This window comes from Blastomyces gilchristii (genome assembly GCF_000003855.2).
Source record: "Blastomyces gilchristii SLH14081 genomic scaffold supercont1.4, whole genome shotgun sequence".
Classification (NCBI taxonomy): Eukaryota; Fungi; Ascomycota; class Eurotiomycetes; order Onygenales; family Ajellomycetaceae; genus Blastomyces; species Blastomyces gilchristii.
Window position 1 is genome coordinate 1,680,827 of NW_003101679.1, and position 23,240 is coordinate 1,704,066.

General features: G+C 44.8%; 8 protein-coding genes across 11 annotated transcripts; 4 read left to right on the forward strand and 4 right to left on the reverse strand.

Annotated features, from left to right (window-relative positions):
* Window positions 1-1,132: 1,132 nt before the first annotated feature.
* BDBG_02848 (chitinase) lies at window positions 1,133-4,735 on the forward strand. Its single transcript, XM_002626625.2, has 7 exons — window positions 1,133-2,527; window positions 2,830-2,930; window positions 3,018-3,271; window positions 3,357-3,386; window positions 3,447-3,496; window positions 3,566-3,623; window positions 3,692-4,735. The coding sequence occupies exons 1-7, from the start codon at window positions 1,949-1,951 to the stop codon at window positions 4,363-4,365; spliced, it is 1,746 nt and encodes a 581-aa protein (XP_002626671.2). The 5' UTR covers window positions 1,133-1,948; the 3' UTR covers window positions 4,366-4,735.
* On the reverse strand, window positions 3,517-8,580 carry BDBG_02849. Of its 2 annotated transcripts, none has more exons than XM_031720982.1 (5): window positions 7,877-8,580; window positions 5,616-7,786; window positions 5,357-5,462; window positions 5,003-5,283; window positions 3,517-4,914 (listed from the first exon to the last, which is right to left on the reverse strand). In XM_031720982.1, the coding sequence occupies exons 3-5, from the start codon at window positions 5,448-5,450 to the stop codon at window positions 4,825-4,827; spliced, it is 465 nt and encodes a 154-aa protein (XP_031577341.1). In that variant the 5' UTR covers window positions 5,451-5,462; window positions 5,616-7,786; window positions 7,877-8,580; the 3' UTR covers window positions 3,517-4,824. The 2 variants fall into 2 exon arrangements, with proteins under 2 accessions (XP_031577341.1, XP_002626672.1); XM_002626626.2 differs by having other exon boundaries at window positions 4,528-4,914; window positions 7,898-8,580.
* BDBG_02850 lies at window positions 5,879-9,438 on the forward strand. Of its 2 annotated transcripts, none has more exons than XM_002626627.2 (4): window positions 5,879-6,073; window positions 6,239-6,692; window positions 6,752-8,494; window positions 8,581-9,438. In XM_002626627.2, exons 2-3 carry the CDS (start codon window positions 6,503-6,505, stop codon window positions 8,476-8,478), a joined length of 1,917 nt encoding a protein of 638 aa, XP_002626673.1. In that variant the 5' UTR covers window positions 5,879-6,073; window positions 6,239-6,502; the 3' UTR covers window positions 8,479-8,494; window positions 8,581-9,438. The 2 variants fall into 2 exon arrangements, with proteins under 2 accessions (XP_002626673.1, XP_031577342.1); XM_031720983.1 differs by having other exon boundaries at window positions 5,879-6,089; window positions 8,581-9,388.
* On the reverse strand, window positions 9,106-11,693 carry BDBG_02851. Of its 2 annotated transcripts, none has more exons than XM_031720984.1 (6): window positions 11,032-11,693; window positions 10,666-10,960; window positions 10,337-10,529; window positions 10,019-10,267; window positions 9,857-9,954; window positions 9,106-9,755 (listed from the first exon to the last, which is right to left on the reverse strand). In XM_031720984.1, the coding sequence occupies exons 1-6, from the start codon at window positions 11,505-11,507 to the stop codon at window positions 9,615-9,617; spliced, it is 1,452 nt and encodes a 483-aa protein (XP_031577343.1). In that variant the 5' UTR covers window positions 11,508-11,693; the 3' UTR covers window positions 9,106-9,614. The 2 variants fall into 2 exon arrangements, with proteins under 2 accessions (XP_031577343.1, XP_031577344.1); XM_031720985.1 differs by having other exon boundaries at window positions 9,135-9,755; window positions 9,831-9,954.
* On the forward strand, window positions 10,350-14,054 carry BDBG_02852 (uncharacterized protein). Its single transcript, XM_002626629.2, has 2 exons — window positions 10,350-12,187; window positions 12,305-14,054. The coding sequence occupies exons 1-2, from the start codon at window positions 12,079-12,081 to the stop codon at window positions 13,195-13,197; spliced, it is 1,002 nt and encodes a 333-aa protein (XP_002626675.1). The 5' UTR covers window positions 10,350-12,078; the 3' UTR covers window positions 13,198-14,054.
* BDBG_02853 (YagE family protein) lies at window positions 12,120-14,999 on the reverse strand. Its single transcript, XM_002626630.2, has 3 exons — window positions 14,479-14,999; window positions 12,536-14,423; window positions 12,120-12,474 (listed from the first exon to the last, which is right to left on the reverse strand). Exons 1-2 carry the CDS (start codon window positions 14,812-14,814, stop codon window positions 13,449-13,451), a joined length of 1,311 nt encoding a protein of 436 aa, XP_002626676.1. The 5' UTR covers window positions 14,815-14,999; the 3' UTR covers window positions 12,120-12,474; window positions 12,536-13,448.
* Window positions 14,891-22,122, forward strand: BDBG_02854 (vacuolar assembly protein). Its single transcript, XM_031720986.1, has 6 exons — window positions 14,891-15,346; window positions 15,411-15,437; window positions 15,493-16,460; window positions 16,517-18,756; window positions 18,939-20,182; window positions 20,355-22,122. Exons 1-5 carry the CDS (start codon window positions 14,990-14,992, stop codon window positions 19,331-19,333), a joined length of 3,987 nt encoding a protein of 1,328 aa, XP_031577345.1. The 5' UTR covers window positions 14,891-14,989; the 3' UTR covers window positions 19,334-20,182; window positions 20,355-22,122.
* BDBG_02855 (uncharacterized protein) lies at window positions 20,114-21,597 on the reverse strand. Its single transcript, XM_002626632.2, has 4 exons — window positions 21,206-21,597; window positions 21,044-21,073; window positions 20,911-20,973; window positions 20,114-20,789 (listed from the first exon to the last, which is right to left on the reverse strand). The coding sequence occupies exons 1-4, from the start codon at window positions 21,267-21,269 to the stop codon at window positions 20,422-20,424; spliced, it is 525 nt and encodes a 174-aa protein (XP_002626678.1). The 5' UTR covers window positions 21,270-21,597; the 3' UTR covers window positions 20,114-20,421.
* Window positions 22,123-23,240: the final 1,118 nt, after the last annotated feature.

Consider the following 23,240-nt stretch of genomic DNA (forward strand, 5'->3'; position numbering starts at 1 on the left):
CTCAGTCTGCTAAAAAGCTCTGATTCTCAGTTATTAATTCTCAGCTGAAAAACTCATGAAATTTCTATTCTTCTGTTTTAAAGCTTTATTATGTATATGAAGTCTCTATTCTTTCACTCTGAAGCTTTATTATATATATATATAAATATTTACTCTGATTACTGATTCTTACACTTTCTCTTTCTTTTTTTCTCTAACATTTTTCACTTTTATATTATAAAATCTATATATTATATTAATCTATTTAGTGTAGATCTTTTACAATATTAAATTTAATTTTCATATTTATATTAATTTATATTAAAATAAATAAATAATATTGAAAATTAAAAATTTATATTAAAATATTTAATAAAATTAATAAAAACTTTTATTATTTAATAACTTTTAAAATAAACTATTATTAATTTAAATTAAATTAATTATTAAAATTATAAATTTTATATTTAATTTTATTTAATTTAATTATATTTTTTAAAACAAGTTTTCATTAGAAGTAAAATATTAAAAATATATAAAAACTAATCAGATTTTTACATTTTAAAATAAAATTACAATTTTTAATAATATTTAAATAATATTTCAAATTATTTAAAGTAATGAAAAATATATTATAATTTTATTTACTAAATAGAATTAAATATATAAAGTATAATTAGAATTAAATAAAATTATTATTTTTATAATATATTTAATATTAATATTAATATTTTATAATATTAAATTATATTTAATTTTAATTTTGATTTTAAAAATAGTTATATATAATATAATTAATTTATTTTAAATACAATTAAAATAAAATATATTTTTATAAATAAAAATTTTAAAATAATTATTTAATTTTATAAATTTTTTAATATATTTTAAATTATACTTTTAATTTATATTTTATTTAATTTTAATTATATTTATAATTTCTTTTTTTTTTATATTACTTTAAATAATTGTATTTTAATAATATTAATTGAAATTAAATTAAATTAATATACTAATTAGTAATGTATATGTTAAAAAATACATTAATTGTATTTTTAGATAAGAGAATTAACTTCTGTACTAATAATAGTTACTCTTTATTCAATCAACCTGTATATATTGTTTTCTCAGCCATGTTTCCTACTTCACAAAACATGCATGTACCTTGCTTGTTGCCTGATGAAGAACCATGAATATGAATGAACATGATATGAAGTATGAATAAAAATGCCAGTGTGTCTTCACCCTCTGAAGAATTCAGTTAATTCATCATGTCACTGAGATAAAGTGTCTCTATCCCTATCTCTGTTTCAATCAGTTTACATTCAATATACTCACATCAAAAATGTCTGAAATGGCCCCCCCGCTCTGAGGTCTATTATGACACGCTCTACATAGCGGCAAGGGACAGCACCTGCTACCCAGCCTATTCACACCTTCTACCATGGATAAACCAAGTTCAAGTGAAAGGGAAAGGCTGCGAGCTCCTATGTCTAGCTGCCGGTATACAAGGAAAGGGAAACACCTCAAAGCCAACTGAATAAGTTGACGCGTCAACTGTGTTGCTGTTACCCTTCACTACCATTTCATCAGCAATCATGATCAGCATATAAAGAAGGAGAGAGAGTGTGTGTGGGGTTTCAACATCACTCACAGGAAAGGGGAAAGTCCTATTGAAAACCAATGTCTATTTTGTACAGTGTTCTTCTCGATCGTCAACCTTGTCTTCATATATTTCTACTTCTTCTGCCCTTTCATTTTCACCCTCTCTTGTTTTATGGACCTGATTCTCCATAGATTTGGCTCGTTGCGTCAAAATACAACCCAACGCCTCTCCCGCGTGTGCGTCACATTCTTTTTTTCACATTTTCTTTCTTTTTCCTCCTTTTTCCTCCTTTTTTCTTTTTTTTTTTTCCTTTTTTCTTTTCCTCAGTACCTGCTGTAAAGCTCAATTGCAGCAGGGAGAGTCATGGGACCCTATCACCAGGAATTCCAAAATGACAAGGATGGCGATAAACAGGAATCTGCACGGTCTGAGCATGACAAAATGACCCAGCTACCGCTACCACTCCATTTGCCACGCGTAGAGGAGCAGGAGGACGGCCTCCACGCTGGCAGCCGCCGCAGATGTTTATATATGAAACATCGCGCACACTGCCACTCAATGCTTTGCTTCTACCTTGGCGTGTTGCTGTTCAGTGCTGTTGGTGCAGTTTACTACGAACCCGCCGAACCTGCTCCTGAATCCCATCAGATTTACCTCGACCCGACTACCGTTTGGAAAACATCCATGATAACTGTTTCTGTTCCTGCCGCTCCTACTGCTACTCCTGGTTCTGGTGGTGCCGATTCTTCTGTCTTCGAGACTAGCATTTTGCCATCCTCGGGGAGTATAAATCCCTCCTTCTACAAAAGCACTTGCCCCCCTCCACCGGATCCTAGCCCATCTAGCCCCAGCCCGCCCAGCCCAGAACCACCCGGTCCCAGCCCACCAGGTAACATGTCGAATCCGGATGGGTTTAGGTCTATTGTGTACTTTGTCAATTGGGTATGTGATTGCCAAAAAATGGTTTCAAACTTTTGATTAGTTGTTTTTCATTATGTGAAACCTCTCGCAAGAAGTTTGAGGTTGATATTGGTTTGTATAACGACAATTGGTTTGTATAACGGAACCCAGGGATCTCAACTTAGCGCCATTGTTTAAACGGGTTATATGGGGAGAATTATACCCCCAACGAAAACACGGAACGTTTTATCTTTTTATATCTTGTTGATTGATTGTTTATTGTATCTTTGATATACTGTAATTTTCTTTTACTGTTTTGGCTTCCAACTGACTTCATGGTATAGGCAATCTATGGGCGTAATTACAACCCCCAAGATTTGCCAGCAGCAAAGCTGACGCATGTTATCTATGCATTTGCCAATGTTCACCCCGAAACCGGAGAAGTGTACGTTTTCTTCATCATGGTTACTCGTGTATCCTTTCGTTGCGTAAAGTTATATCTTACCTGACATCCGATCGACTTTTCCTTTAGCTATCTGTCCGATCCCTGGTCTGATACCGACAAGCATTACCCAGATGATTCCTGGGACGAAGTGGGAAACAACGTCTATGGTTGTGTCAAGCAACTTTTCTTGCTCAAAAAGAAGCATCGACATATGAAGGTCCTACTTTCCATTGGTGGATGGACCTATTCTTCTAATTTGCCCAAACCCGCGAGTACGCCAGGTGGCAGGACCAAATTTGCTGACACTGCCACAAAGTTGATGCTTGATATGGGTTTTGATGGTAAGTTGCCACTGTTATGCACAGGGGAGAAGATACCAAGGGGAACTCATGTGCAGGGGCTAACCTGGCTTCTTGGGGCCGACAGGGCTTGACGTTGACTGGGAATATCCTAAAAGTATGTAACCCATGTCCCATTTCTCAGAACTGGGTAGTGTTCGCTAATCGCTATTATTAGATGACGACGAAGCGAAGAACTTTGTCGAGCTTCTTAAGGTTACGAGAGAGGTAGGATTGTTCGATGTTTCTGACCTCAGCCATCCCATTGCCATACTAATAATAATATTGTTTCTCTAGAAGCTTGATGCAGTAGCCAAGGATCGCAGGTTCTTTCTAACCGTCGCTTCCCCAGCGGGTATGTATTATTTACTCAGTTACTAAAAAATCTCCACTTGACTTATTATTGTTGGGTACATTATTTAGGTCCGCAAAATTTTGAGAAGCTCCGCCTCCAAGAAATGACCACCCTTGTGGACTTCTACAATTTAATGGCATATGACTACTCTGGAAGCTGGGACGAGATAGCTGGTCATCAATCAAACATTGACGGTTCCAAGTCCAATCCTAAATCCACCCCTTTCTCCACCGAGGCAGCCTTAGAGTATTACACTGGTGTTGGTGGAGTACCACCCTCTAAAATAGTTTTGGGCATGCCATTATATGGGCGCGCATTCGCCAACACCGATGGCCCTGGAACTCCCTTCCATGGAAATGGGGGTGGCGGCAGCTTTGAGCCGGGGATTTGGGACTACAAAGTGCTCCCAAAGTCGGGAGCAGTGGAATATTTGGACTCCCTTGAGAAAGACGGCTGCGGTGCATCATGGAGCTATGATTTATCTACTCGCACGATGATTTCGTACGATACCGTGGCGATGGTGGAGGAGAAGACGAGATATATCATTAACAAGGGGCTCGGTGGTGGCATGTGGTGGGAGGCGAGCGGTGATCGGGATCCCAGGAGCGCGGAGAAGGACAAAGGAAGTCTTATAGGCACTTTTGTCGAAGGGGTTAGCGGGAATTTGGATACACAGGAAAATGCTCTATCATATCCGGAGAGTCAGTATGACAACCTAAGGGCCCAGTTCCCCCATGATTAGACGGAGGCGTGTTATATGACCATTGAGAGATATCCTTCACTCTATCTAGAGGAACATGTTACGAATGGCTTTGTATTTTCCCCTAATGTTAGGCATTTATTAACTTTCCTTTCAGGTTCTGCGAGCATTTTGTGAAGATTTCTTGAGGGGTTGTGATGACCAAGGATGATGAGATATTGTGTTGGAGCATGTTCCTTACGTTTTATTCATGAGACCTCATGCCTATTTTTTTGTGTATAGCGATAAATCGGGGAGAAAACAAGACCCGGAGTGTATGATAGCAATGATATATATACGTTTGCGATTACTTACACTTTGTTCGATGGATAGGTGCAGCTGAAACAAGCAGAAACATAGAAGTAGTTAAAAGTATCTGAATTCGATTGTTCAATAATCTAAACACAGGGCCAGGTAAAATTATTATTCCCCAGTCCCTTAGCTCCCAAAATCCCCATCGATTTATTTGGACTCGTCAAAGACGTAGGTGAGATGGCACTTTCCGCAGTACTGGCGGTTGTGCATGGCAGCCATGAAAACACCGGCTCCGCACTATTTGTTACAACAACAGATCAGCAAAACTGCAAAGGAGGAAAACTTTTCAAATATAGCCCATGTAGGAAAATATAAAAAAACATACCTCAGGAGTAGGGCACTCGCGGCGCAGACGCTCGATCTTCCCATCGCCATCGACCTTGTAGTATTTGAGAACAGCAAGCTTGGTCTTCTTGCGCTTGTGCTTGATTTTCTTCGGGGTGGTGTAGACCTTCTTCTTGCGCTTCTTGGCACCACCGCGTAGACGCAGGACGAGGTGAAGGGTCGACTCCTTCTGGATGTTGTAGTCAGAAAGGGTACGGCCATCCTCGAGCTGCTTGCCGGCGAAGATCAGGCGTTGCTGGTCGGGGGGGATTCCCTCCTTGTCTGTTCGGGGTGGTGAGGTGTTAGTGGTTTTACGATTTGGTTGGACGGAGGGGGTGGTGTATGCTGAACTTACCCTGGATTTTACTCTTGACATTGTCGATGGTGTCGGACGACTCCACTTCAAGGGTAATAGTCTTGCCCGTAAGGGTCTTTACGAAGATCTGCATTTTGACGGAGGCCTGTGGTTGGGAGGTGGTTAGTTGTTGAACGTTTTTGTGGTATTCTTTTGGGGGGGGATGAAGTGGGTTTTGTGAGCACTGCTGCAACTCAGGGCAGTGATGTGTGAATGCTAGGAAGTATGAGAGCACTAATAATGACTCGGTTCAACATACCTCGACAAGTTGTCTTCCTCAACCTTCCTGTGCAAATCGTTGCTTGATGATGTTCTTCTCCCAAAGTACTGGACTGGATTTGTTCAACGTGGAGATATGGATCGAAGCGAGGGTTGTGTGGCTCACGTGATATTCTTTCGGGACGGAGCGAAATATCACGTGATTAATAACCCACAGGGCTGAAGTACGCTAAACCCCGATCAGGCGTTGCTAGGCCAACAATCTTTTGTTTTGGAGTAGCACCGATCTCAGATCGCTCTGTACAGCGACACCCAGACAACGACATTGCTCAATGGCAACGGAGCTGTTCAATTCAATTCCCATTGTCAGTCTCCTGCATTTTTAATCCGTTTTTTTTTTTCTTTTCCATTTTCATACACTATTACCGAATTACACCAATACTACTCTACCACCTCGTATAGTCTGCTTCATCGCGCTCCAGTATACTACTACAGCTTGTGAGTACTTGGAAGGGTGAACCTCTCTTGCATCCCCGTTTGGTCCCGTCCTAGAGACCCATTTATATTCTCCCCATCTCGATTCAGAGTTTGTGGGTGGGATATTCGATATATTAAGTATTATGATTATGGATAATCGCGCCCTAACATTGTTAACTCTCTCAGCTTAAACTTCTTCAAATCTTTCTCAGGTCATGGTTGTTCAAACCTACTCCCTCCCCGTTTGCCTCTGTATGTTGTTTAATTGAAAGGTTGTATGCAAAAGCATTTGGGCCCACTGAATACCTTGAATTCATCAGTCGGTACAATAGATATCCTGCTGCAATCTGGAAATAACTATACATCGAGCAGGGCGGAGAGGCAGCATATACAAAACACAGAAAAGTCGGGATTTCTAGCATTTCTAGCTTTCATGCGGTCGAGACAAATATGCGGGAATATCACTCACATCGAAGAGGCTCAAGTATCGACGCCGGTGTGTTAGGACGACGTCATTATGCACCTCCATCTAGACAGCTTGTAATGAGCCCTAGCCTGCCGCAGTTAGATATCGCCCATCAGCATCACGAACGCCCTGCAGCCCAACGACCAAGCACTCCAAAGAAGCAGACAGGGCCAGGTGAGCCTTCTTGCTTGTTTTATACTGTAAAGTAAGGGAATAAGGCTAACATCAGAAAGATTCACTTCCATTGACGCCGGCAACTACGCCCTTTCGGCGATCAAAAGATTTTTTCCAAAATGCCAAGAGTGCTCAGCTATCGCCAACTAGAAGACATGCCAGGCGCAGTGTAGACTTGGGCGGTTCCTCGTCTATGCAACGTACGAGGTCACTGCAAGGGGTCGTTGGAAGCAATTTCACCCAGCAGAGAGACCATGCTCCCTGTACAACCAATCCTGTATTCTTCAACTCCTTCGATAGCTTTACCACTCCTTTACCAGACTTTGGAGATGACGTATTCTCCGATTTCACTTTCCACCATAATGAGGATTCAAAAAGCTCCGCGGTCACTTTTAACTTACCGTCTTCTCCTGTCCACTCCTCTTTTAGCTCACAGAATCAGGCTACCGGCGGCACGCAGTGCGAAGGAGCCGACAAAAGCTCCGCTCGGCCAAAAGTGCCAATTATGCCAGCTATTCCTCTCATTCCCGCATATAATCAAACTGCCAACTCAAGTTCACGTTCATCACCACTGAAGGCGCCTTTGTCGCCGAGACCCGTATCGATTGCTGATTTGAATTTGGATGCCAACATTGACGCTTCAATTGAGGAGACCGGTATCACCCTTGACGACATTGCTGCGTTTATTGAGGGTCCAGATGTCGACAAAAAGTGGGTGTGTACGTATGGAGGTTGTAACAAAAGGTTTGGCAGGAAAGAAAACATTAAATCTCATGTCCAGACCCATCTCGGGGATAGACAGTTCAAGTGCAACCACTGCAACAAATGTTTTGTCCGCGGCCACGATCTAAAACGACATGCCAAAATCCATACGGGAATTAAGCCCTACCCGTGCGAGTGTGGTAATAGCTTTGCCCGTCAGGATGCCCTAACAAGACATAAACAACGAGGCATGTGCAGCGGTGCGTTTAAGGGTGCTATAAGAAAAGTGGTCAAACGTGGGAGACCACGAAAGCACAGACCAGGGCAGGACGAAGCTACCAGGTCGCGCATTGCGGCAAGCGAGAAGTCCTATGCCAACTCGATTTCCGAATCTTGCCTTTCGTTAGCTTCTCCCCCAAGTGAAAGCAACGATACAGGAAGTGTACGTGAGTCGAGTATCGGTGATGACATGCAATACCTACACAGTGATGGATTCGGCTTACCTCCCGACGTCTTCACTTTCACACCTCCTGCCTCTCCCGGATTCAGTACCGGAAATGTTCCATCGCCCACTAGAAGCTTCCGTTCAATGACGCCTACCATGGACCGTAACTTTCTGTCTCTGTCCCCAACGAAAAGACCCCTCGATGATATCCCAGAAGAAATCCCAGATATCTCGCTTCTTTGCCCAGGCTCTCCAACTCCAATTAAAAAAGAACGCCCAATCTCTTCCCAGTTTTTGCTTCTGTCGCCAGCAGAACCCACTTTCGCCGCTGCTCACGGTTTAGAATTTGACGTCTTCACCTGCAGCCAGGATACCACCCCTCCTTCTCTGTCCACAACCTTTGAAGAGAATGACCTTGCTTCACTCCAAATTCCGTCCATGATCGGAAGTCTTCCAATGGAGCCAGGGAACTCTACCTCCTCGGGATATGAATCTGACCTCTTCCTCGCTACTACTCCTACCCAATGTGATAACGTTGCCGATCTTGGCCTTAGTAACCAATTTTTCTCAGGATCATTCTCACAGTATTCTGAGGATTTTTTTAGCAGTTTTTCTTCGGAGGTGGATAATGAACTGTGATACGTTTTATGATATGGTAAGAACTAGTCCTATTCTTCCCACTCGCCGATATGGTGGTGCTAGCTTATTAGGGTGCTGACTAGTTCGTTTTCGTGGGGAAAGCTTGAAATGACTTTTAACACGGTCCACGGGTAATGTGTAAAACTTACTATATTTGGGTGGGAACGCTTGTTACGATAGATAATGATTGATTAAGCCTCCTTTTCGCTGGGTTTTCTGGACGTTGGAATTTGCAAACTTGATTTTACTTGATCCTCAAAATATTTTGGCACCTGACCCCGCTGCCTACATGCTTTCTCCATTTGGGCTTTTTATGTTTGTCCCTCGCTTTTTGTTTTTTTTATTTACTTTTCATATGTTTCTAGGATGAAGCTTTGGGATATGATTTCTTTTGTCCTATTTTTCCTACTTTTTCCCTTATCTCATATTTCTCTAGTTTCACTATTTTCCATCTTTAGGGACCATTTTATAATGACCTTGTACAACACAACAATAGCATGTGAGCTTTGCAATTCTGCTTTCTTGTTTTTTTGGTTTGTTTTTAAAAATGCAATGTATTTGGAAAAGGTCTTGCAAGATTGAATGATTTTTATTTTTGTTGCTTTCGATAGTTACAAGTTTGGTGGCAAAGAAAATTTCCCCTTTTTCGGATGATGTTCAACTTGGTGGTTTTAATTTTCATTTATTGGTGTTTTTTGTTCAATTCAGCTCTGTTTTTCTTTTAATGTTTTGATTTGTGCATGACAGTGTCATCATCTGTACTCCAGCATCTGGCTACTAAAGGCCTAATTATCCATGTTGGAAGAAGAATTCGCACAAATTCATATCTTGTAGCAAAGGTGCATCAAGCTAAATAAAAATGAGAAGATAGCCACAACAATAAAATCAAGCGCTCCCATATATTACCTAATATAAAATTACGTTAACTAGGTTAACTAACTTATTCTAATCTATATCGATTATCTCTATAGAGCCAACACACTGAAGGCACCGAAACGCCGTTCCTACCTGGCGACATATAAAACACAAACGCTGTAGGAAAAAAGGTAAGCCATCATGGATGGCTTATCTGTAAAACGCCGCAGCAAAATCGCCTAGCATTAAACGAAACGGGGCTGGCAGAAGTAAATGACGGCTTAAACGCCGCGCCAGTGAATTTCCAACGATAATGGATGTCCACGTGAAGATTCGTATATTATGCTCTGGCCTCGGCGTCTCGGGACGGCATCTGAGTAAAATACAGTTTGTTCGTTGAGGGATAATTTTTCGCCAATCGCCTAGGGTGATGGCTTCAAGTTAGGATATGTATTACTTATTGGAAACGAGATTCCGCAGGAGTTTAAGGGGCAGACATTAGGAGTGGAAAAGTATCGCTTACTGTAAATGCCGTTGGTTCGTCGATATCTGCGCCGCAAATAAAGTTATCGTCGTCATCAAAACCGCAGAGGCCTTTGCTTGATTTGAGGTAGAGGTCATCTGTACGAAACATGAGGTCAGATACATGAGAACCGTAGCAAACATATGATATAGGTATGTAGACCTTCAGTGTATGGGAAGGCGCGGAACGTCGCGCATGTCCCAGCAGCAAACCAACTTCCACGGCTGATGATACAACCGTGCTGCCTTCCTGAGTATTGCACCATTAGGTTTCCCTTGCCGACAAACGGGGTTCCCGTTGGAGGAGTTTCGGTTGGCTTCGGGAGTGTCCTTGTACTAGATGGCTTTCGAGGTGACGAATTCTTGGGCTTGTAGCGAATTCCATTTCGAGGGCAGTTGGATGGTCCACCGACTGTATACCATGTGAGTGGGAGAAATGACATGATCCCGCGTGTTTTGGTGTGCCACTAGGCAGACGAACCTGGAATTGCTGGGACAAATTTGCCCGACTCAAGTGGTCCTGCAACGTTGAAATGATACCATATCTCGTTGAGCGCACCGTTCCGACACCTAACTACCACATTGTGGCCATGTGCCTTTTTTAATGCATACTCAACAGCATCAAGGTCGTAAGTTTGTGTATCTGATGGCACGATCCCAGCGACGGAAAGAATCTAGGTGGATGTGCTTAACAGTGTCAGCCACGGTTCGCATCCTTAAACCCATCCGCCACGTCCCCCCTCAATATAGATGTATACATATATGCATACATATATGTATACATCTAAACATTTATTTGAGCTTACGCACCTCATAAGAAGGCAATCCGAGAAACAAATCAACTGTTTTCTGAAAGTAAGTCACGACCTCCTGCTGGGGAACGTAATTCGGGTAACATCGAGGTTCCAGAGTACTAATGCAAGTCCCGTGTTTATTCCACTCATGTTCCCATAGGTCCTCATCATCACCGCGAAAATCCTTCCAGTGCATCCTCATCAAGTCCAATAGCTCCAGCTGACCACTTTCCTTTATAATGGAGGATATATTCTGAAAGCGGCGATTGGAGTCGCAGTATTGATCGTAGCTCCCATCGCAATGGTCAGGCCTGGGAGAGGATGGCAAGAATCTTAGATCCGACATCCCTTCATATAAATGAGGAAGATACGGGATGCTCACCATAACCCATGGATTGTCCAGCCTTCCTCCGGCCCCGTGGGTGGATCGGCATCCCAGAACTGCGTCTGTAAAAGTTGCCCACCCGGATAATTGAAGCAACACCTATCCTGCGAATTGAACTCAACTTTGCAGCTCAGCTGCGGACTTGGACAAGAATAGAATTCAGCCACTTCTGACTCTTGCTGAACGGGCTGGTTATTCCAGAGTGGAATTTGGGATGTTCCTAGTGACGCAAAACGCAAGACTGATTTTGGAGAGGGAAGTTTGAGTTTCAGCGGTCTTGCCACCGCGATGAATGCTTCCCGCAACGTCTCTTTCGTCATCATGTTGATGACTGCGAATACCCTATGCGCGATAGGGAGGTGATGGGAATTATGCGGATATGATGAGCTTGTTCTGAGGTTGAGGTTGCCCAAGGTCAGCGCAGCCACTAAGCTCCCTAAGCCGCCTGTATCGGCAAACCCAGGGACTTCCATTGGCACGAGCTCAACAGCCAATCAACATCTGATCACATTCCAACACTTGCATGAAAGAAGAGCCTATCTTCACACACAAACTGACAGAGTAACGGATCTTGTTTATGGTTGCCAGGATGCACATCTTGCACTTAGGCCATGATACCATCTGCCCCTGACCCATTGCCGGGGATTTGTCTGTGTCGCCCGCTGTTAAACAGGAGTACGTAACTACCGAACAAGGTTTCCAATATATTGGCTAACTTGCCGCGCATTAGCGACACAAACGCATCCCTAGCCGAGGCGACCCACAGACATGCCGGAACATGACCGGTAAAGCTAGGAGCTTTGTATAACAACCATGGGCCTGATAGCGGACTTTTACCGAGTCTAATACTCATGTGCTTCCGATAACCGCCTAGCTTGCGATTTGGAATATTATAAATCTCGCCTCGCAACTGGATTTCAAATTACTCACTTGAATTTACTGGATATATCAAACAAAAGCAAACAGGCTTCTCGTAGGTGCTCTTGGAGAAATCTACAACGCTCACAAAGCGTTTACGAGAATTTACAATAAGAGCGTTTCAAGATGACTGCCCCTGCCCATACCCAAGAATTCGAGGATGCGATCAAGATTACGCCCTTATCCTCGCATACCTACTCGGCGGATTTGGTTACGCAGTGGTCTGTTGGGAGCGGTATGTCTCCCCAAGCACGAATCTCGAAATTGAGTTATATACAGATTATACCATAAGCCTACTTGGTGTCAAAAATAAAGATAAATTAGGACTACAGCTAACTGAGCTTTTTTGTAGCTCCTAATGGAGGGTATCTAACTGCGATTCTCTACCGGCTTGCAACAACCCACTTCCAAAACACACATCCAACCCGACACTCCTCCCAGCCGATGCCAATCAGTATGCAATTGACCTTCATCCGGCGGTCAGCTATAGGATCTGCTTTATTGGCAGTGCGCGATGTGAAACTGGGGTTAAGGACGTCAGCAATCCAAGTTACGTTGAGTCAGCTGAGCTCGTCAAACTCGCCTGAGAAATATATTGAGAAGGTGACTGGATACATCACAATCTCTGATCCAATATCAGAAGTAGGTGTATCCACCCCTTGTAGCTGGACGCTATATCCCCCGCCCCCAGACTCCAAGCCACCGCAACTTCGTGATGGACATCCTGTTCCAAACAGTCCTTGGAAGAAAACGATAATGAGAGACCCAGACTTTCGACGAGCAACGAACAACTCAGAATTCTGGGAACCGGTAGATCCCCGACTAGATGAACGACGAGGGATTGTAGATCAATGGGGTAGGCTGCGACCTCTTGGACCGAAAGGTGGATTAGGAAGGTGGACCAACGAAGCCGTTGCATACTTGGTCGATATTTTCCCTGTGGTTTTGGAAAATTTAGAATATGCTACTGCAAAGGAGATGGGAAGCCCGCCGCCGTACTGGTTTCCCACTATTGCATTGAATATAGATTTCAAGAAACCTCTTCCCAAGGGTGGAGTGGAGTGGCTTTACAGCCGAATCGCGACAAAATCCGTTCGCAATGGAAGGACAGACATTGAGGTGATAGTGCTGGATGAGGCGGGTGAGATAGTTGCTCTTGCGACACAGTTAGGGCTGGTGCTGGGATCAAGTCGCAACACCGGTGAGAAACAAGGCGCCGGACAGCGAAAGAATTCAAATCTTTGAGTAAGACTAGCGCTCCCCTCACGCTGGGATTTTGCATAGAGGTAGAAATATACAAGTAATGTGTTCGTTCCACCGCCATAGTCATCCACTGCCCCACAGATCCCCAACTGGTCACCTCCATTCCGTTATATCCAAAAGAAAAGTGAATGAGATGCAAAAATGTGGAGTGGTATCATTGAAACAAAGGAGATCTCCATCCATAAAACGCCTACCATGCAAAATTGAGCTAAAACTTTGCTACCCCTTACAATTCACCGGCTAGTTTGTTCCGTCAGCTCCATAGTTTCGAGCTCATGCTGCCTTTTTTCTTTCCATAGTCTCAGAACTTCAAATCCCACTTCAACAGCAATGAGCGCAATGATAATCCACTCAAGTCGTAAACCGTGAGTTTCACTTAGCCGTTCGCGGAGGACGCTTGCAATCTCTTGCGCGTAATCCATCTTTTCATTAAGTACTCTAATTCGGATCCCTACGTCCAGGGCTCTTCCAACCTGGTCATAGTATCCCTCCAGACCAAGTTCGTGGCGACTATCCCAGAAAATATCTGGCAGTGAGTCTGTGAGCTCAGAGTATAGGTTCAACTGGGCCCTCACGCTAAGGAGCTGTCCAGTTTTCTGCAGTACGAAACGCCGGGTAAATGGTAGGCGAGTACCTTTAGAAAGGAGGGTTGGGATGTTGCGGGTTGATTCAAAGTAGTTCGAAAGGAGCGTTTCTAGAACAGCCAACTTGGTGCTCCGTGCAAGCCCAGATGAAAAGGCAATTTTAGTTAAAACATTATCCACACCTTCCTTGCCTTCAGCCCGCAAATCACGGTTATCTGGGCTAATTTTTGTGCCGAGAGTTATCGTATCGCCCTTGATAGTACTGTATTCCCTATTGGGGTCTTCGATATAGTCCAGATCTTCTGTTTCCATAGAATTGACGTGCGGATTTTCTGCGGCCGAGAGAAGCACAGATGTAGCTAGATAGGAAGTAAAGCTATCAGGGAGTGCCCAAGCCACAACAGTGCCGGAAGGAAATATGAATATATCACCAGCCTCGTCCGGCGGGAGATTAGAGGCTGACGGACTGGATGTCCTCCGGAGAGAGTCTAGCGGTACTTGCACATGGACAACATGAGGATACAAATCTGTTTTGAAAGGGTCCGGTTCGTATCCTTTGGCTAGGAGGATTTGAACGACCTTGGCCAGATTAAATGTCTCCGCTACAGCGTAGGCTGTCACAGTCTGCAAGGGAAAATCAATAATTGGCGAACAATTTCACAAAATCAGAAATAGATACCTTGGATTTTGCTAGATCTTCATCAGCTGTCTGAGTTTTCTGGCGCATCCCATCCTTTGATCGCTGTGCTTCGACAGCAACACGCCGTAGCGATATTTTGGCACCTGGTGACCTGGAAGGCTTCCGTTTGGCTTTTCTTGTCACATTGGCGGCGGGTTCAGGCTCTGGTGGTGTCTCCGATTTAGCATGCTGGAGGTCAATTTTAGACGAGAAAAACTCTTTCCTCCATTGAGTGGATCTCGTAGGACATGAATGAAAAGTAGGTTCGAATCGTGAGAAGACCGGCGTTATTCGAGGCGTTCTGTAGACTGAACTTAAAAAGCAACGTGCAAACATGGCGATGGGTATGGTATATCGAACGGCAATGGCAGAAATATTGCCCAGCGCGCATTGATACGGAGTAATATGCCGATCGGCATGCAAATTTAATCTTCCGGAAGAAGCGGGTCCGCTGAGTCAGCAGATCTCCAGTGGACCGGACCCCAATCAACCTTGGAGCCTCCGTCCTTAGATGAGGCCGCTGGCACCGTGTCGTGTTATCTTGTTAGGATCGATTAAAGCTGCCGGTATGGAGGTGGACGACACAAAGGATTCTGAGAGTGATGGTGTAGGGCTGAAGCCGACAGGGCAGGCGGCGGGCCGCCCTCGGTCATTGAGCCCAGCCGCTGAGCCATCATCGAAGGACGATGAGGATAATTATAGCCAACAATCAGACGAAGAAGCTGGGGATGAGGATGAGGATGATGAGGATGAGGATGATGAGGAAGAGGAGCCGCGCCTCAAATATGCTTCATTGACCAAAAGCATTGGCTCCGTATATCGAAATGGAGATGCTACAAGCTCCTTCCTGACTGCGGGAGACAAAATGGTCCGTTGTTTTTTATCCATTCGAACTGCCCTCTTGAATAGTGGAATTTAGCTGACTGTTATAGATCGTTGGGACACATAATGGAAATATTGTATGTAGCATTCCGTAACCAATAGCTCTATTAGGTTTTTGCTGATCTTGTATAGCATGTTTTATCCGTCCCTTCTTTCCAGATTCTTCGTGTTTACCATGCGCACTCCGCAACCGTTTCCTCCATATCAATATCACCCTTTCCACCTTCACTCCCCATGCCCCAGCTGGATACATTTCGGCAATTTTCCAGTGATAGTAATAGCATCAAATCGCAATCTACTACCCAGAAAAATAAAAACTCGACGAAAGCCCAACCTGCAATCCCAGCGACCCCCTCGAACTCTATCTATATTGCGTCGTCCTCCATAGACGGAAATGTCTGTGTATCATCGTTAGTGGACCCAAGAGATGTCCTCCTACGTAACTTCGGACGACCAGTCCAAGCTGTAGCTCTCTCACCTGAATACAAAAATGACAAAAGCTACATTTCAGGAGGACTAGCTGGTACATTGGTCCTTACAACTGGGGGCAAGGTTGGGACGAAATCAAATTCTACAGTTATGGGAGTCTCTGCCCCCAATACTTCGGGTTGGTTGGGCTCTCTTGGTTTAGGCGGAAATTCCGGCAAAGACGTTGTTCTGCATAGCGGAGAGGGAACCATTAGTACCATAAAATGGTCACTATCAGGGAAGTATGTAATGTGGGTAAACGAAGAAGGAATCAAAATAATGCGGACAAATTTACACCTCGAGAATGCGGATTCTGAATTCGCCTGGAAACGCATGAGCCATATCGACCGACCTAATCGTCCCGGGTGGGAGGAAATGGCAAGCGTTTGGAAACCGCGAGCAGAGTGGGTGGACGAAAATTCCGTGGATGTCGACGACGATCCTGGAAAATTACAGTCACAAAAACAGTCCCCAGCTGCTAACGCGAGCAACTGCCGAAGTCGAAGCTCAGTCGAAAAACTCGTGGTGGGCTGGGGTGGCACTGTTTGGATTATCAATGTCTTTCCAGGTGGATCCAGTACGGGAAAGGATGTTGGAGAACGGAAAATTGGATCCGTAGGAGTTGCAACTATGTTAGTAGTAGCCAAGCCCTGGATTGCCCTAATGAAAAATACTAATTATCCCACAGATTACGCACTGACTGTATTATTTCCGGAGTTTCGCTATATACCCCAAATTTGCTTCTTGTACTTTCTTATCTGATACCTGAGGACGAAAACGACGAGTCCAACGCGAAGCAGGCAGGCCCTCGACGCGGAATTCGTCATCGACAAAATGGCCTTGAGCCTGAACTTAGATTGATTGACATCGAAACCAAAGAGGAACTTAGTGCGGATACCCTGAGTGTCAAAAAGTACCAAACGTTTTCCGCATCGGATTACCATTTAGGTGTTCTACCTCCAATTCGAGCACCTACAGCAGCAGTACAGCGAGGCGCACTCGAGGCTATAGGGACTGGACTCTGGGACGCAACCCTATATCCTACCCGCCTTTTTAGCTCCGCTGCTAGCGTACGGAGCAACGGCAGCAGCGGCGACAAAGGTTCAAGCATCCGTGGAGGGAGTTCAATAAACTCGACGGGTTTATCAGCCAGCGACAAACAGGCCAAGGAGCTAGCTATTACAGCTATCGGCGGAATCAAGATATTCATCCACAGCCCTTATGACTGTATAATTGCAATAAAAAGAGGCATTGTAGATCGTTTAGCTTGGCTAGATAGTCATGAAAAGTATGAAGAAGCATGGGAGTTAATTGTCCAGCACCCAGAAGCTGCTGCCGCTACCTTGGAGAGGGCGGAGAGCCTGCCTTCGACCCCGACTAAGCCACAGAGTACCCTCGCGGATTTTTTCTCTGATGACAATGCATCGGTCAAGACTGCTATCCAGGCCGCAAACTCCGCGCCAGAAATGGAAAAGCGCCGTATTGGAGAACGTTGGCTAGAGCAGCTTCTTAGTCAAGAAAACTGGGAGAGAGCTGGGCAAGTGTGCGGCAAAGTCCTCAGGACAACATCCAGATGGGAACACTGGATATGGATTTTTGCGCGCAACAATAAGTTCGATGAAATAACGCCCCACGTCCCAATTGAGATTAGCCCCCCGCTTCCCTCTTTGATATACGAAGTTATTCTTGGGCATTATGTTTCCCGAGATCGTATCAGATTTAAGGAACTACTCGAACTATGGCCTACCGATCTTTTCGATATTACAAGTGTAACCGCTGTCATAGAAGACCAGCTCCAATCGAAAGTTGTCACGCCCGGCTCGGATGACTGGAAGATTTTGATGGATAGTCTAGCGAAATTGTTCCTAGCAGGGAGGCATTACAGGGAAGCTCTCCATTGCTACATCAGTCTCCAGGATGATGAGGCCGCAATGCGATTAATTCGTGAATATCATTTGTTGGATGCTATAGCCGATGATATTCCCGGCTTCATTCTCATTCGCGTCTCGAAAGATCAATTGAAATCAGCGTCTATACCCGAGTTGGATGCTGCCACAGTAGATCCCATCAAAGTTTTGGTGAGGGAAGCGGCCAATGGTGTCGTTGGCCCTGAAGCTGTTGTTTCACAGTTACAGGCCACAAACCGCCGACTGTTTCTTTTCTTCTATCTACGGACTCTCTGGAGAGGTGATGCAACATCAACCGCTATAGAGAAGCCTTCCAGATTTCGACACCAGAAGATGGATGCTGCAGAGAAGCTTGTCGTTGATGAAAGACGCGCTCTGATTGATGGCCTCTCAGATATCGTCATCGAATTATTCGCAGAGTACGATCGTCAATTATTAATGGAGTTCCTCCAGTCAAGCACATCTTACTCATATAGCGCAGCCAGCTCAATATGTGAATCTCGCCGTTATATCCCTGAGCTTATTTATCTCCTATCCAAAACTGGCCAAACAAAACGAGCACTCAACCTCATCCTGTCAGATCTTAAAGATGTCTCATACGCCATCTCATTTGCCAAGTCACAAGATGACCCTGATCTTTGGGAAGATCTCTTGTCCTTCTCGATGGATAAACCCGAATATATCCGCGGCTTGCTTGCCGAGGCGGGAACTTCAATTGACCCGATAAACCTTGTCCGGCGTATACCAAGCGGCCTGGAAATAGAAGGGCTAAGAGAAGGCCTTACTAGAATGATTCGGGAACATGACATCCAAGCCTCCATCAGTCAAGGCGTCGCGAAAGTTTTGGAAGGAGAGGTCGCGACGCGAATGGACATCTTACGTCAGGGACAACGGCGAGGCATTAAATTCGATATCGTCACTCCCAGCTCGGGCCTAAGTCAGAAGCAGCAAGATACTCAGGAAACTGAGGAGTTGGGCAGAGGACGTTGCGCTGGATGCCGTAAGCTGTTCAGTGAGCAAGGTATGTCGATATCTACACCCAAGCATTATTCCTTCTGCTCAATGTACCCCCCCACTTGCATATATAAAACCCCTTTTCAAAATCCCTCCGTCTCCCACCCGGGAAAAAGAAAACAAGCAATCACTTTCCATGTCTTATCAGTCTCATAATTAATCACATCCATTTCCTCACTATCCCTCCAGAAACCGAAACCCTCATCGGCTTCGCCTGCGGCCACATCTTCCACGTCTCCCACCTACACCTCGACCACTACCACCACCAACAGCCTCCCACAACTACCTCCAATACAACAACAGATCATGAACAACGTCCCACCTCCCCAACCCCAACTCTCCGCCCACCACCACCACCACCACAAACCTCATCGCGACCACACACAGCCTCAACTTCATCCCCATCCCACCCAGACTATGCAACGACTCAATTCTCCCCTCTATTTTCCCGCACAGTCGGCCCCAAAGTGACCAATGCACGTCTCTTACGAGACAAAGTTGGCGACGGATGCGGCATTTGTACAGCGAAGAGTAATATCGATGAAGCGGCACAGGGAGGAATTGTGGTGTTGCGAGGGAAGTGAAAACTAGGAAACTACTAACTCTCTTGGCTTTTTCCCCTGTGGGGGCTTATTTTTTTGAGGGGGTCCGGGGAACTTAGGGCATACTAGTGCGGAAAGAGAGGATGAGAAAGGAGAGAATATTACCAGTAATAGTACTGGGAAGTAACTAACTAATAATCATAAAGTAATCACGGGGTTTAAAAGAGTTGAATTGAGGGGTCTCCTTTGGTTTTCTTTTTCGCCGGGGGCCCTGCTGCTAATAAATGTCTGGAGATGGGGGAGATGATATCATGTTCCATGGATGCCCCTCTTCCCTCGTCTACCACCTCTTCCACACCCTACCTATTCTTCTATTTTACAAGATGAATACCAAGGCTTCTTGACAGGAACCAGTTTCTCACATATAAAGGTATGTTTGCTATATTAATAAGGATTGGGGTAATAAGGACATGGAAATTATTCGACTTGTCCGGTTTCCTCCAGAACAGATGGCAGAGTTGCCCGAACGGAATGCCTTCTCTCCTCGTCAAGCTATAGTTCCAGTACGAATACCTCTTGGTTCCCCAGGCGACCACCGCTCAGCTTGCTATGTCATCTTCTTTACCACCCAGTCGAGTATACCGCCGACCCGCTATCTACTTCATTTTTCTAGGAATAACGTGTTATCGATCTGAGGATAGGTTAGGGAATTTTACAAGACGGGCACATCTCTAGTCACTTTTAGGTCGTGAGAACATCAAACAATACACTACGTAGGTGTATCTTAAGAGTTCAATGACCAGATCTTTTTGTGATGAATATGAACGAAGAATGCTGCGTCTGATTTTTAGTTGAATCTACCTCGAGTATGACCCCATTAAACCCTCCTAGGTATGCAATACCTCTCCCAAATAACATACATTCCAATCACCTCCGGCAGCATTAAAAAAAGCATTTCCACGAACAGAAATCTGGAAAAAAAATAAAAGATAAAAAATAAAAAATCATTTCAAGTCGTATTACATACATACGATGATGACTATGTGGCTAATCATGCAAACAGCTAACCCGCGATTTCCTCAACTTACGAAGGAGCCATGTGAACGTTGTACTGCCACATCGTCGGGTGTTTACAACGCCACAAGAGCAGCAAATCCCGCAGCACCAACGAGGATTGCACCCTCGAGGCCACCGTTGCGAACCGCAAAGTTGGTTTCGATAGGCGGGGCGATACCGGTCTCAGAGGCAACAGGGGTCGATGCAGAAGGAGTAACTGAAACAGCGGGGTTGCTGCTGACCGCCGTAGAGGATATCGCAATTGGATCAACAGAAGACCCTAGAGCCTCAGAGGCAGAAGAAACTGCCACGCTGCTGGAGACCGGAGCAAGGACTGGAGACGTCGTGGACTGAATTTCAGAAACTTGGGATGGATCAGATGTGACCGGGTCGAAAGCATCACAGCTCTCAGCGGTGGCGGTGGCAGTGACAGTGATTGTTTCTATACGTGTTAGTGGTCGTAACTTGGAAGTTTCCACCACCCGTGGATAGTATGATAAAGGAAAGGGAAGGAGTCCGAGGACAAATCTACCATCATCAGGAGGTCAGAGGGTTGCACTTACCCTGACGAGCAACAATCTTGCCAAAGAAGCCCTGGCTTCCCAATCCACGAGGAGAGTCGACGACTATTGCGTGGTGTTAGTTAGAGGGCGTCAACGCTACAAAGATACTGGGTTCCTCTTTGCTACAACTCACCAGCTTTCTCGGCGGCAGCACGAGGGAGGTCTACAAGACAATAAAGGTCAGCACAATCATCGTCCAACGTTGGGCTCTCTCTACGATGAGATGGGGCCAGGGCGGTGACGAAAACACCGGAACCATGTAGGAAACCAGAAACAGAGCGTTGCGAAGACTTACTTGCAGCAGTTGCCATGATGGCAAAGACCATAGAGGCCAGAAAAACGATGAACTTGACAGACATTGTGATGGAACTGAACTTTGAGCGAAAGTTGAGCAGCAGCTGAAAACGAAGGTTTTGAGATGGTCAGGGGCAGAGATTGAATTGATAATTTTTCAGATAGTGTATCTGGAACGAGTGAGATGTTACTGGGACGGTGAAATTGATGAAAAAGGGCTGGAAATGATGGGGATGATGGACGAAACGGCAATGCGTGGGATGGGGAGAGAAGAAGAAGAAGAGAAGAGGGGGGAGTCGGAGAATTTAAATGAACAGTGTGGACAAGCGAGAAGCGAGAAGCGAGAAGCAAGAACAGGAACAGGAACAGGAACAGGAACAGAACAGAGAGCAGGTGCCTGGCAACCGCCTCCTTCGGGAAAGAGTCAGGCGCGGTGTGTTCCAATGTTCCAAGGTTGTCTTGCTGCTTCCCAAACAGGAAGAAGCCCTGGTGAATGCATTCGTCACTCACCAAAACACCAACCCGGGAAAATCACGCCATTCGAAGATGTACGCTACCCAGCAGCTGCCCGGCAACAGAGTACCTCGTCCATATAAAGGCTCATCTGATAGCTGTTAGTTACCATAGTTGTTTTGCAGCATTCACCGAACCTCCGCCGGAAACAATCACAGCGGAACCCAATTTCCCTCCCTCTTGGCGACGACGGAACTCCTAATGGGATGATCAGGCTCGGCACAAAAGATGTTGGGGGGCAGGCTCCTCTTGCCTAACTAGAGGGCTGCAGTGTCAATACCTAGGTAGCTACGCCTTTTTCTCCTACTTCGACATATCCTACCATACATTCTGGATTTTGGAAAGCGAAAAATGCCTTCCTGCCCATGTACGTACGTGTACGTTTTATCCCTTAGGGGTAATAACTTTTATTTTATTTTTATTGAATAGTTATTCCTTGATTTCAAATTCAATATGAATCTGGCCCCTAATCTTTTAGAAGACAAGCCTGATGCAAATAGATATCTATTACATTCAATATAAAGCTACAAGACATTTTTCTCCTAAAATCCCACTACCAGAAACTTCCTGTGATAAAAACTCAACAATTCACATAATCATCACATTTTTCTACGTGAAATAAGCAGCTTAGATATAGCTACGTAACTCTATAAAAGAATAACGTTGAGACGAAAGCTAAGTGCAAAGAAGAACTGAATCTCAAGAAAGAATAATATTGATGACCAAGTATGAGAGTGCAACGTCTAGATATTAAGAAAGCCACACTTGTTGGGCATTATCATAGGGGTTGACGGCTGTATCTGTATAGGGGCTTCGCCGTGGGGCAAATCTCCTTAAATCAATTGGCATTGCTATCCTCTGCAAGTAAGGAAAACTGCTTCCAACGCTGGAAATCTATGTTATATATGCATAGCACATCCGACATAAAGTAATCTCTGTCAAATGCCCTAGGGGACCCTATCCATCGTAATTTAGGTGATAGGAGCGTCAACCCTGAAGTAGAGGAGGGCCATACCAACCGATGTACCCTAAGGAAATACGAAAATTTGGTAGGCCCCTGAACCATTACTATTTTCCATCATCGGAATTTCTTACTGCCGAAGGCTTATTTGATTCCCCCTTTTTTCCCAGTCTTGACACTCATCGTCCTAGCAGACCAAGCATTATCAAAGTTTTCTCACATGTCAAATCCCTCCCAAGAGCCCAAGGGCATTCTCCCGCCGCCACAAACGTCATCGTGATGTCATGCAGTGCACAAATAACGGCCAACGAGCCAAAAAGGGCCCACCCCACATTTGCGCCAGGGAAGGCGCAGCCTACATTTGAACCCACACCCACCTGCTCCTCCAACGGTTACAGATATAATTCGCAGCTAAAACCAGAGACTCACCACTCCAGGCTAGCTTGGGGTAAAAAGAAATCTGAGTTCGTTCCACAATAAGGTTCGCAGTTGTCCATGTTTTGACTTTTCGAAGGGATAAGTTAGTTAACCATTCCGTTCGACGTACATAACCCAGGTCCTT